At 40.6% G+C, this 14965-nt stretch overlaps 1 protein-coding gene across 1 annotated transcript in view; it reads right to left on the bottom strand.

Annotated features, from left to right (window-relative positions):
* Positions 1-14965, bottom strand: part of Wdr62 (WD repeat domain 62) — a gene marked incomplete in the record, with an annotated part of 218769 nt that overhangs the window by 21282 nt on the left and 182522 nt on the right. The window contains 1 exon segment of the mRNA XM_076183564.1: positions 606-703. Within this exon segment, the coding sequence (XP_076039679.1) occupies positions 606-703 (98 nt within the window).

The following is a 14965-nucleotide window of genomic DNA, read 5'->3' as shown; positions in this document are numbered from 1 at the left end:
GTACCAGTCATCTGTAGTGCACCCTTATGAGTCACTGCCTTAACAGTTTTCATTCTTCTCCAACTCCCCTTATCAGCTATATGCATTTTTGCTTGACATCCTCACATGTTCACATAATTGCACAAACACACATATATAGAAAGAGACCCTTTCCCCTGTAAAGTGAATCAAAGCACATGCTCACTTCAAGTACACATATACCCAGGGCTTTTCCCCCCCTTATAAGGGAGGTAGCCAAAGCCATAAATCCACTCACACCCATTTCATCCCCACACACTCCACTCCCTCTCACCATCCCTCCCTCCCTCTTTTCTTGGCTCCTCCTAGATGATAGGTCATCCCTGTATCTTCTCCACTGCCCTGGGTCAGAGGCAGTGTCGCAAGACACAGCACATCCACAGTAAAGCCATTTCATTAATTTGGCGACCCCCATCTCCATCCTCTCAATTCATACCCAACTAAAACCCATCTCAGTACCTTGTGTAAGAAGGGGCATCCCTCTCCCTCTTTCTCCATTCATATCCACTTTCCCTACCACTGAGCTATGTACAAGGACTATTTTTATTCAATGATAAAATCTGGGATTCCAAATATAAAATACATACATGATTAAGGACTCCTATGGAACTGGATCGAGCCAGGGAAGACTGTGGTCTGTTGGAGGACTTGCCTTGGGATTTGCTACCACTCTTCTTACCCCCAGCTGAAATCATACAATGTAAGGTAAAACTCTAAATCATGAAATGTCACTGAAACACTTTTGCATCAACTATTTCTCATAAAATATCATTTATCATTACTTTTATATAAACTCATATTCATATATACCTGCACAATAAATAATACTTCAAGTCATGAAATACATATTAAGTTTTAAGGGTGTCTAGCTTTGCTGTGCAATGTGATATTAAAAATCATAAACTCTTCATTGCCCTATACTAAGCAAAATTATGAGGTATATTGTAGCCATGCTTCTAATCTTATAAAAATATTTAATTAACCACTCCTATGATGAAAAGCAGTTCAGTTCTATTTACTGTAGTATTATACCTATGGAACTGCAAATACTACTGCCATATGGATGTATTTCATAAATAAATCACACATTTTTGTTAAGAGATTATACAAACAAAAAGCAGGAAATCATTATGCAGGTACATATTATTCATCTACATGTTATCAATCTCATAAAAGTAACAGGGCATAACTGTATCTAATTTTCTACACTGGTCCAACATACAACTATGCTCTGTAAAAAGAGACTCACTTCTGTAAACCATGCCCTTATTCTTTCAAAACAGGTCTCCATGAGTGGCCAAACAAAGAAGACACACCAAACATAAATCAAAAGAGGATATATTTGTACTAAGTTCTTTTCTACTTTCCTCAAAATCCAACTCAAAAAAACAAACATAAAACTATCAATTATACATGAAACAATGTTGAACATATCAGTAAAATTAAAAAAAAAATCATAGCTTACATATACTGTCACTCAATGTAAAACAAATAGAATAAAAAGTAAAAAAGTTATACTTGTGTCATAACTAAAAGATTTCAGGTAATTTTATATTAACCATCAGATGTCTTCCTTGAGGGTTTAAGTCTAACTTAAGTACTTAAGTCATTATGGGGAAACAAGAATAGAAGAGTAAACATGAACTTTAAAGAATTTATATGATACAAAGAAGATGAAGAGACAAGGAAAATAGAATTGGTAAAACAAATGCATGTGAATATTGTTCATAACAAGATGGTATATTACCAAAAACCAAGAAAAACTAAAGGCCTAATTTTTTTCTTTAACATTTACATTTTGTCACATATCATGAAGTGCCTCTGTCTGTACATTGAGAAAGACTGTGCTGTGTACACCATTAGCATTAAAATAAATCAATCATTTGCCCTAGTTCTCTCTTGTAGGGCTTCTACAATGGCCAAGGAAACTAGTCACAGCTACCTGTTCAGCCCATGAAGCCATTCAGAGAAGATAATTTGTTACTATCTGGATGGGGCAGAAACATGGAACATAAGAAAGGAAGAATTTAAATGTGTTTGAGATGAAATGCCTGAGAAGTATGGTAGGGGTTACAAGGCTGGATGGAGTGAGAAGCAGGGAGGTGAAGAGGGGAGTGGGGTTGAAAAGGAAGTTGGGAGATAGCATTGATGAAAGAGTATTGGGATGGTTTGGACAAATGGAAAGAACGAGTGATGAAAGATTAGTGAAAGAGGTGTAGAATGTGGGGGGTGGGGGTGGAGGATATGAATATAGGCCAGGGGGGTGACTGAGGATGAGATGGATGGATGGGGTGAGTGGAGAATGGCTGTGTATGGATGATGCTGTGATGCATGGAAAGGGGTGGGTATGGATGGGAGGGATGAAGGAGTATGTTGTATTTTACCAAGCTATATTTACTTAGTTGTATTTGATTCAGCCTGAAGGGATTTCTCCGCATATTCTCTTTTTCTGTATGAAGGGATGGAGGGGGGGGGAGGGTCTTACTGCATTACTTCTGACCCAGGGTAGTGGGGTTGGAGCCAAGAAAAGAGAAAGGGAAGGATGGTGAATGGGAGTGGAGTATGTGGGGATGAAATGGGTGGGAGTGGTTTTATGCCTTTAACTTCGGCTACCTCCCTTGTAAGGAGGAAAAGGCCCTTGGTGCATGTATGTATCTATCTGGATAGGGCTGGTGAAAGATTATTGGGATGGCTTGGGCACACCAAAAGAAAGAGTGAGGAAAGATAAGTAAAACAGGAGTGCAATGCAAAGATGGATTGAGTGAACTTGTAGGGAAGGCCAAAAATGAGATGGACTGATAGGGTGAAAAGGGCTTTGAATAAAAGAGGAATATCTGTTCAGCAGGGAAGGAAGAAGGTAGGGGATAGGTGTGAGTAGAGAATGGCTATGTATGGGTGATAATTTGATACAGGTGGAAGGGATTTTTCATCATCATCTCTATTTTTTGCATGAGGGTTGAAGATGGGGATCACCTTGTAAATGAAGCAGATAGTCCTACTGTGGATAATCTGTGTTTTGCTGCATTGCTTCTGACCCAGGCAGTGGGCAGGAGACAGGATAGATCTGTGGGAGGTTCCAAGGAACATTGCCAGCCACTGTGGGGTTGCAAGCTTTCAACTTCGTGAAGCACAAGGCAGCAACTGATTGACATTGTTAAATTGATTAAAGAATTTATCACTCATTCTTTTTATATCAAGAGGCAAACCAGTGGCAGGGACCAGCATGGACAAAGAAGACAATCAGCCAGGGTAGCACAAGGCACCCACACAAAAATTCAAACTAGCAACATTTGCAAGACATCGTTCATTTCATCAAGCAAATGGCAGGACATGCATAATCAGTAAGGAGGTCTCAAAACTAATTTCGTAAAATTAGTCAAGTACCACTGTAGTGAAATTGTTCATTTCAATGAACTACTAGGTAACTGAATCATAGCTATACTGAAATAGAGGCTATACAGCAATATGCTTTCAAACAAAAATGAACCTGGGTACTAAGCATGAAACTCAATGAACTTTTAACTTAGAATAGGAAACCAAGCAAAAAGTAACAAAATCAATGCTTGAACAGCACAGTGTCACCACTGACCCACATGTGCTACCTGACTGTATCTGCTTACTAATACGCATTTGCAATGACTCAAACAATGTCACGTTTTTAAGATCACAAAGTTCATTCAGTGTAAAATGCATTTTCATTTGGTCATGAGGGGGTCTGACAAAATATTAGCTCAAGGCACAAAACAGGCCAGCTCCACCAATGTGGCAAACTTAGGGTGATTGGAATCAGAGCTCAGTCTCTGACTTATATTCAGTGAAGAAGTGCTGTTTAAAATCAAAGCTCTCACAAGCAACACCAACAACACTGGCAAAAGTAATGTGCTTCCTAATGGACATGTTTTTATTTTACTGCCTTTTCCAGAATAATGTCATGGCTAATCCTTTACAAATTCATGTATTAATGAAAGAGTACAGCTAAAAGATGTATATAACTATAAGAACAAGAGAGACATACAGGACACACAAACATATTTCATGATAATGATGATGATATGGTTTAACATCACACACTCCCCCCTATCAGGAGGCTAGGACAGTGCCCCTCACAGAGGCCTTTGTAGTGTGTAATTTAATGAATCACGCCCTTGGTTCAACTTCGCTGGTGACAGGATTTGAACCGCCCTCACCTCGATCTTTGCCACAAACAGAAAGAAAAAGAGACAGATACAACTGTATTGTGTTGGTCACTAATAAGTAGCACTTCTACCAAGAGGCTGAATTAAAGAAGTGGTAATGCTGCTATTAACAAGAACAACAGAATAGTGATCTGCATTCTTCTTTGAGAAGAGGAAAAGAATATATATATATATATATATATATATATATATATATATATATATATATATATATATATATATATATATACACACACACATACATACACCAAAGGCTCTTTCCCCTTAACAAGGGAGATAGCTAAAAATTAGAGGTTTAAAATCCACTCCCACCTACTCCATCCCCACAGACTCCAGCCCCATTCACCCCACTCCCTCTCTCTTATCTTGGCACCTCCTGGATAATGGGTCATCCCTGCATCTCGCCCACTGCCCTGGGTCAAAGGCAGTGTCGCAAGACACAGCATATCCACAGTAAGGCCGCTTCATTAAATCGAAGGACCCCCCCCCAAAATCCATTCATGCAGAAAAAGAAGACAGGGAGATATCCCTTTGAGTTGTGTCAAATTATTTTTTCACACATACTCCTTCATCCCCATCCCCCACCCACTACCCCTCATGCATCACAGCATCATCCATACACAACAATTCTTCATTCACATTCATCTTCTGCTTTCTCCCATCCTTCTTCAACAGACAATCCCCTCTTTCCCAATGCCCCTTTTACCCCATCCATCCATCTCATCCTTGGTTGCCCCCTCATGTTTACTCCTTCTACCTCTGCTTTCCACACCTCTTTTACTAATCTTTCTTCACTCATTCTTCCCATGTATCCAACCCATCCCAATACTCTTTCATCAACCCTATCTCCCAACTCCCTTTCCAACCCCATCCTCCCCCTCAACTCCTTGTTTCTCATTCTATCCAGCCTAGTAACCCTTTTCATAGAACGATAACCCTTTTCATACTTCTCAGGCATCTCATCTCAAACACATTTAAACTCCTCCTCTTATGTTCCATGTTTCTGCCCTGTACAGTGCTGTCAGCACAACCACTCCTTCATGCAATCTTGTTTTAGCATCCAATCCCAATTGTCTATTCTCATTATACTTTTTAATCCACCAAAGCATTTACTTGATTTTCTCAATCTACATTCTACCTCCAACCCCACTCCTCCCTTTCCCACCACATTTGCACCCAAGTATCTAAAACTATTCACTTCCTCTAGCCTCTCTCACTTGATACTCACTTTCAGTTTGCTACCACTTTCTCCCCTTGTACATCTCATCACCTTACTTTTATCCATATCTATCTTCAACTTCCTTCTTTCGCACACCTTCCCAAAATCTGTCACTAACTTCCTCTATCCCTCCTCTGATCTTGCCACATGCACAGTTTGACATCTAGTTTATCTCCCACTTTTCTACATTTCCTTTAACCATTTCCAATCCATGACCCACTACCCTTGCATTTACCTCTCACACCACCCCATCCATGTATAAATTGAACATCCAAGGCAACATACATCCCTGACAAAGTCCCACCTTTACCTCAAAATGCTCACTCTCTCTATTTCCAATTCTAACACAAGCTCTACTACTCTTGAAAAAACTCTTGAATGCTCTTAACAGCTTTCCTCCTATCTCATACATCTGCAATACCTCCCACAGTGACTTCCTGTCTACCCTGTTATAAGCCATTTCCAGATCCATAAAAGCCAAAAAAAACATCCTTGCCTTTTCCTACAGCTTTCTCACATATCTGCCTTACCACAAAAATCTGATCTATGAAATGGCTACCTGTCCTAAACCTACACTGTTCCTCATCAATTACTCCCTCTGTTCCTCTCCTAATCCTCTCAATCAAAACCCTCCCATAAGCCTTCCCAACTTCACTCAACAAACTGATACCCCTAAAAATACTACACTCACACTTCTCCCCTTTTACCTTATAAAGATGAACTATACAGGCAATCTACCTACTCTTGAACAAACATTAACCTCACCAGCCAGTCCACCATCACTGTACCTCCTTTTTTTTTTAGACATTCTGCATGACACCCATCCAGCCCAGGTGCCTTACCTGCTCTCATCATCTTTACAACTGACTTCACCTCACCTTTTCTTATTTTTCCTCCATTGTCCACACTCTTCACTGTCATTTTCTTAGCACTACCCTCCCTATCCTCCTTCACATTTAGCAATTCCCTAAAATACTCTGCCCATCTTCCTCTTACTGTTTTCTCTTCCATTATCATCTCTGCACCTTTTACCTTTTCTTATCTACTTGATTTGCCTCCTCTTCCTCTCTTAATTACTTTCCAAAACATCTTTGTATTACTTTACATATATATATATATATATATAAATATATATATATATATATATATATATATATATATATATATATACATATATATATGTATATATACATATATATGTTGGTACATTGTGCCAAGTTGATGAAGGTGGAAAAAGAAGTCACGGGTCTAGTTCCGAGTTCCTGAGTTTATTCCTGACCGGTTTCGCTCTATGCTTCTTCGGAGCGAAACCGGTCAGGAATAAACTCAGGAACTCGGAACTAGACCCGTAACTTCTTTTTCCACCTTCATAAATATATATATATATACATATATATATATATATATATATATTTATATATATATATATATATATATATATATATATATATAGAGAGAGAGAGAGAGAGAGAGAGAGAGGAGAACTAAATCTGGGTATTATCTTTTGTCACAAGAAAATTTAGTAAATTCTATTATTAACGAAACCCACTATACATTTTTCATATTATTATCAGGAACTCTAAAAATATATGAGGTTATTTCATTCTAAATGTTGTCTAATCCTTAAAATCTAGGAAGCTATCAAATTATTCCATCTAGTCATATATTTTAAACCATTAATATAATTCTTAGAATCTATTATCATAACAATTTGCATTATGAATGTGATGTTCCATTGCACAATCTGGAATGTGCTATACAAGTGATTAAAAACTTAACATTTACTTTCACTGTTTCACTGACCCAAACAGTTGTTGTCCTCTTTCGCCATCCATTCAAGCTATGTATTGCCTAGATCCATCAGTACATGAAGGACTAAAGTGAGGCTTTGTGTGGGGGCAACATGCAGCATGACTGGAGTCTATGTACGGTAGAAGCAGGTGAAAGCAGGTCACACAAGAAAGTGAAAATTACAGTGATGAGGAACACAATGAGGTAAAACATATCAAAGTGGTGTCACATGAGGGCGAACACAATAATGAAAATATAATTGACAACTAGCCATACAGCAAAGACAATAGCAGGACTCTAACTTTATATTGAACTGAGGAATCTCTTTCTATATTGTATACACACATACAAATACCTATGGCCTTTTCCCCTTACAAGGGAGGTAGCCAAAGTCAATGGCATATATCAATCCCACCCATTTCATCCCCAAATGCTCCACTGCCATTCACCACCCCTCCCTCCCTCTTTTCTTGGCTCCTCCTGGATGATGGGTCATCCTACATCTTGCCCATTGCCCTGTGTAAAAAGCAAAGCAGCAAGATACAACACACCCACAGCAAGGCCACTTCATTTAATCAGTGATGCCCTCTCCATCCCCTCATGCAGAAAAAGAGAAGATGGGGAAAAAATCCCTTCAGGCTGATTTACAATATCATTCACACACACTCCCTAGCCCCAACAATCCCCTTCTATGCACCAGAGCATAATTTACACACATCCATTCTCCACTCACCCCTATCTCCAGTCTCCTCCCTTCCTCAACAGACATCCCCCTCTTTCCCAATGCCCCTTTTACCCAATTCATCATTCTCATCCTAGGTTGCCCCACTCATCTTCACTCCATTTACCTCTGCCTTCCACACTTCTTTTACTAATCTTTCTTTACTCATTCTTTCCATGTGTCCAAACCACCCCAATACTCTTTCATCAACCCTATCTCCCAATTCCTTTTCCTTCCCCACTCTCCTCCTTATGTCCTCATTTCTCACTCTATCCAGCCTAGTAAACTTTACCATACTTCTCAGACATTTCTTCTTAAACACATTTAAACATTCTCTCTTCCCCTCTTATGTTCCATGTTTCATATATGTATCCCATCTGGGGTATTGGCTGCATGTTGTTATGGCAAAGTAGCATGCAGTGGACAAGGTGCAGGGATGACCCGTCATCCAGGAGGTGCTAAGATGAGAGGGAGGGTGGAGGGGTGTGGAGTGTATTCAGGGATGGAATGGGTGGAAATGATTTTATGCCTTTTCCTTTTTGGCTACCTCCCTTGTAAGGGGGAAAAAGCCTTGGTATATGTATATGTATGTAGCATGTAGTTGATACTTTAGAGTCTATATGGGGCACCCCTACAGATCAGAGCCACACATCATTTTGTCTGTGATAGAGGACTCTGCTCACAGAGAAATTATGAAACTTTTATTATACTACTACTGTCCCTCCGTTATGCTGTCCCCAAACCCCTAGTTACTGTCCTGTACCATTTCTCTGAATTTCATTTCCTTGTTTTGCCTACCCTGTGGTGGGGGGAAAAGAATACTGCCACCAAGCATTCCCACTTGGATTGTAAGAGGCGAGAAAAATGGGACGGGGATTGGGACCAGGTATCCTTCTCCCTGTAGCCCCAAAGGGGACACTCCTAAAAAAAGTAAAGGCATAAGAGGGTCTAGGAGTTTTCCAACTAGCACCCTGAGATTTGGGTCTTTTAATGTGCATAGATGTGGTACAGATGAGAGTATAAGGGAAGAGATAGGTAGTATGTTTGTGAGAAGAAAGATGGATGTGTAGGCTTTGAGTGAAACTAAGTTGAGAGGGGAGGGCAAGTGTGATTTTGGGAGTGTAGTTGGGAGGTTCTCAGGAGTGAAGAGAGGGCGAGGGAGAGAAGGGGTGGCTATACTAGTAAGTGAAGAGATAGGCAAACATGTAGTGGAGTGGAAGGAGGTTTCTTCAAGGTTAATGTGGATGAAGGTGAAACTGGGAAAGATGTGGGTTTTTGTAAGTGCATATGGGGCTGGTAGTGAGAAGAGTGTAGAAGAAAGGGAGGCTTTTTGGATAGATTTAAACAAGTGCATAGAGGAATTAGGGAGGAATGGCAATGTAGTAGTATTGGAAGACCTTAATACTAGGGTAGGAAATGAACCAATTGACGAAGTAGTTGGGAAATGTGGAGTTCCAGGAACGAAACGTAGTGGAGAGTTGATGGTGGAGATGTGTCAAGAGAGTTGATGATAGCAAATACAGTGTTTTGGAAGAAAGTCAAGCATAAGTACACATGGGAGAGGGTGGTGGATGGAAGAGTGGTAGATTAATTAAGGGACTATGTAGTGGTAGATAGGAGTATAATAGGAAGAGTTAAGGTACTATGTAGTGGTAGATAGGAGTATAATAGGAAGAGTTAAGGATGTACATGTGCTAAGGGGAGTGAGCGGGGGAATATCGGATCATTTTTGGTGGAAGGTAAGTTGAGAGTGGAGGATAGATGGAGAAAGAGGAAAAGGACAAAAGGTAGGGAGGTGCTTAGAGTGAACTCTTTAAATGAAAAGGAAAAGGAGGAGTACAAGAAGAAGCTGAGAGAGGAGTGGGAGGGAGTGAAGGATAGAGTAGAGCTAGGAGTGGAAGAGGAATGGGGATGGTTCAGGAAGGGAGTCACAAAGTGTGCAAAGATGGTGTGTGGAACAAGAAGGACGGGAGGAAATAGAAGGAATGATAGTGAATTGTGGAATGAGGAAAAAAAGAAGGTTGTAGAAAAGAAGAAGCAAGCTTTCACAGATTGGTTACAAAATAGGACGTGGGAGTCATATGAGAGGTACAAAGAAAAGAGAAGAGAAGTAAAGCACAAGGTAAAGGAGAAAAAAAGGAGAGATGTGAAATGGGGTAAGAGTATGACAGAAAATTTTGAAAGTATTGAAAAGATGTTTTGGAAAGAAATTAAAAGAGGAAGAGGAGGCAAACCAAGTAGAGAAGAAAAGGTAAAAGGTGTACATGGAAAGATGATAATGGAAGAGAGAGCAGTAAGGGGAAGATGGGGAGAGTATTCTAGGGAGTTGCTAAATGTAAAGGAGGATAGGGAGGGAAAGATAGTTGCAGTGGGAAGTGCTAAGAAAATTACCGTGATGAGTGAGGAAAATGGAGGAGAAATAAGGAAAGATGAAGTGAAGGCAGTTGTTAAGATGATGAGAGCAGGTAAGGCACCTTGTCTGGGTGGATGCTATGCAGAATGTCTAAAAAAAGGAGGTACAGTGATGGTGGACTGGCTGGTGAGGTTATTTAATGTTTGCTGGAGAGAGGGTAGAGTGCCAGATGACTGGAGGAGTGCCTGTATAGTTCCACTTTACAAGGGAAAAGGGGACAAGTGTGAGTGTAGTAGTTTCAGAGGGATTAGCTTGATAAATGTAGTTGGGAAGGCTTATGGGAAGATCTTGATTGAGAGGATTAGGAGAGGAACAGAGGGAGTGATTGGTGAGGAACAGTGTCGATTTAGGACAGGATAGACAGGAAGGTACTGTGGGAGGTATTGCAGATAAATGGAATAGGAGGAAAGCTTCTAGGAGCTGTCAAGAGTTTTTATGAGAGTAGTAGAGCATGTGTCAGGATTAGAAATGGAGAGAGTGAGTGGTTTGAGGGAAAGGTGGGACTTTGTCAGGGATGTGTTATGTCACCCTGGCTGTTCAACTTATACATGGATGGGGTGGTGTGAGAGGTAAATGCAAGGGTGGTGGGTCAGGGATTGGAGATGTTTAACCCCTACCATACAGTGCCGCACACGTAGGCGTCATGAGGAGCAAGTGGATTCGCGACGCTGCCATATCGGCGTCTTGATTATATTTAGTGTAGTCGCCCCTGCGTTTTAACACTCTCCCTAATCTGCCCTAAATCCCATTCTCTATGGTTTTCAAAATTCACGGGTGAAAGAGAGAACGATTGATATAAGCGGTGACTATAATTTATGATGCGAGTATTATTACGACACGTCGTACGGCTGGCATTGGCTGCTGCCCGCGAGATTTAAGTCCCGGAGTGAAGTGGTTAAAGAAAATGGAGAAAAGTGGGAGGTGAGCCAGCTGTTGTTTGCGGATGACACTGCGCTTATAGCAGGATCGGAGGAGGGATTGAGGAAGTTGGTGACAGAATTTGGGAGAATGTGTGAAAGAAGAAAGTTGAAGATAAATGTGGGTAAAAGTAAGGTGATGAGATGTACAAGGGGTGAAAGTGGCAGCAGACTGGAAGTGAGCATTAAGGGAGAGCGACTGGAGGAAGTGGATAGTTTTAGATACTTGGGTGCGAATGTGGCAGAAAAGGATGGAGTGGAGGTGGAGCTAGAATGTTGATTGAGAGAAGCGAGTAAATGCCTTGGTGGATGAAAATGTGTAATGAGGAATAGACATTTGGGAATGGATGCTAAGAGGAGATTGTATGAAGGAGTGATTGTGCCAATAGCACTGTATGGGGCAGAAACATGGAACTTAAGAGAAGAAGAGAGAAGGAGTTTGAATGTGTTTGAGATGAGGTGTCTGAGAAGTATGATAGGGGTTACTAGGCTGGATAGAGTGAGAAATGAGGAGGTGAGGAGGAGAACAGGGGTGGAAAGGGAGTTGGGAGATAAGGTGGATGAAAGAGTGTTGGGATGGTTTGGACACATGGAAAGAATGTTTGTTATTCAACTATACCAATGCATTTATTTATGTATTTTAATTGTTATTTACATTGTTATAGTTTTAATTTATTATTAATATGATTTTTTTTCCTTTTTTTTTTTTTTTTTTTTTTTTTTTTTATTTTTTTTTTTTTTTTTTTTTTGCATCCGACCTAGATATGGATCAAAAGGTCTCCTGTCGGCATGCTTTGCCTTTGTAATCCTTTGAAAGATTAGTAAAAGAGGTATGGAAGGCAGAGGTGGAGGGAGTGAACATGAGGGGGCAACCTAGGATGAGATGGATGGATGGGGTGAAAGGGGCTTTGGGGAAGAGGGGAATGTCTGTTGAGGAAGGACGGGAGAGGACAGAAGATAGGGGTGAATGGAGAATGGTTGCATGTGGATGATGTGATGAATGAGGTGGAATGGGTGGGGATGGGGGGTGAGGTAGTATGTGTGAGCAAAATTTGATGCAGCCTGAAGGGATTTCTCCCCATCTTCTCCTTTTCTGCATGAGGGGATGGAGAAGGGGGGTCACCAATTTAATGAAGCGGCCTTGCTGTGGATGTGCTGTGTCTTGTGACACTGCCTCTGACCCAGGGTAGTGGACAAGATGCAGGGATGACCAGTCATCCAGGAGGTGCCAAGATAAGAGGGAGGGTAGAGGGTGGAGGGGAGTGGAGTGTATTAGGGATGGAATGGGTGGGAATGGTTTTTATGCATTTTTCTTTTTGGCTATCTTCCTTGTAAGGGGGAAAAAGCCTTTGGTGTATGTATGTACAAGGGAGGTAGCCAAAAAACAAAGGCATAAAATCCATTCCCACCCATTCCATCCCTAATACAGTCCACTCCTCTCCACCCTCTACCCTCCCTCTTATCTTGGCACCTCCTGGATGATGGGTCATAAATCACTTAGAGAAGAGGTTTTGTGTTGTGGATAGGGGGAGAGTAGGGCAGTGTAGAATGAAGTGTGCAGTGTCTTCATTGTGGTAGTTGCATCTGGGATAGACAGTGTTACCACTCTATCCCAGATGCAACCATCACAATCAAGACACTGCACACTTCATTCTACACTTTGCCATACATATAAATTATATAGATGAGGGAGTAATTTGTTACATGAACGTCTTTGCAGATGATGCCAAATTACTCAAGAGAGTAAGCACAGAAGAAGATTGCAGATCGCTGCACGATGACCTAGACAAAATATGGGAATGGAGTTGGAGAACTGAGATGAACTTCAACATTAAAAAATGTAGCATAATAGAATTTGGAAAAAGTAAAAACAGAGTATTGGGACAGTATAAAATTGGAAACAAAGAAGTCAAAAAAGTAAATTCAGAAAGGGACCTAGGAGTAATTATCTAAAGCGACTTGACACCTGATAAATATGTCAATAAATTATTCTGAGAGACTTATAACTTAATGAGATCAATGAAAGTGGCCTTCAACTACACAGATGAGATGGTCAAAAAAATAGTCGTTACACTGATAAGACCTAAACTAGAATATGCTGCAACACTATGGGCACCTAGCACAAAGAAGAACATAGAAAAATTAGAAAGAATCCAAAGAACAGTGACAAAAATGGCACCTACTCTGTCAAATCTGACATACAAACAAAGAGTGGAGAAATTACATCTGTCAACACTGGAACAGAGAAGAGAAAGAGGCGATTTGTTGACCATTTTCAGAATTATGAAAGGGATGGAAATTCTCGACAGAGATGACTTATTAAAGTGGGACAGAAGAGAAACAAGAGGACACGAAAAGAAACTAAAGAAAGACAGTCACAGAAGAGACCTGAAACCAAAAAAAAAAAATGCTTCCCACACAGAGTGATTGATGTCTGGAACAAACTGAATGGAGTGAATGAATACAATACAATACATCCATGTCTTTCAAACAACACCTCACAAACATAAAAAACAAATGCATACCTAGACTTAACGCACTTAAGTCAATCACTGGAACAACATTTGGACAAAACAAAGAAACTAATACAACAATATACAAACAATGCATACGCTCAGTGATGAATTATGCGAGTCCTGCATGGGCTCCTAATCTCAGTGAGACACACCACAACACCCTTCAAATCATACAAAACAAAGCCCTAAAAACAATTACAGGCTGCACAAATACAACACCTACAGACCATTTACACCATGAAACAAAAGTCCTCAAAGTCAAGGACCACCTCGACATGAGAGGCACACAAATACTTGCTGCAGCCACCACAAACACATCACACCTGCTACACTACATAGCAAAACACCCTCACACACCAAGAAACATTAAAACTACACCCAAAGACCTGTATCACACACAGATACTCTCTTCTCTTCCTCCACAATCACCAAATACCAGCCTCTTTTAACATATTCATAATCATATCACTCACTGCTCCATTAACACACTGAAAGACAACACACTGCTGCATGCCAGACCCCCTGATATCCACCCTTCTGAATCCTCTCTCCCACGAAAGGACAGAGTCCACCTGGCCAGACTGCAGTGCGGCCACCACCCAGCACTTTTAAGCTACCAGAAGAGGCTGGATGACTGCATTGTGAACAGCTGCCCAGGATGTAACACTTCACCCCATACCATACAACACATAATGGAAGACTGCATTATACACAATCATGCACGCAAACAACACAATATACACTCTATAAAGGATTTGTGGGAAAACCCAGTTTCGGCTGTGGCATTCCTTGGGGAGACGGGACTGCTCGGACAGACCGTCTAGGGAACGACAACAACAACAACAACTAGGTAAATACTGCCCTACTCTCACCCTATCCACAACACAAAACCTCTTCTCTAAATGATTTATGAGGCAACCCAGTGGCTGTGTCCAGCTACCTAGGGGCCATGGGTCTCCTGTATGAGAGACACGAGGCAATAGATTGACTAATTTGATGTCCCATGCCACAATAAAATGAACTATGAAATTATGTTAAACAAATCCAGAGCAGAATCCAATGAATACACAATAAATATGACTACAAAAAACCAATATAGGAACCAAAATGAGTTAAGGCACATTATATCATCTATGTTGAAAGGAGGGTAAGTAATACAATCTTAATAACCATA

This window comes from Oratosquilla oratoria, chromosome 4, assembly GCF_046742065.1.
Source record: "Oratosquilla oratoria isolate Oo_2021 chromosome 4, ASM4674206v1, whole genome shotgun sequence".
NCBI classification, from domain to species: domain Eukaryota; kingdom Metazoa; phylum Arthropoda; class Malacostraca; order Stomatopoda; family Squillidae; genus Oratosquilla; species Oratosquilla oratoria.
This window is presented reverse-complemented; position numbering and strand designations above follow the sequence as displayed.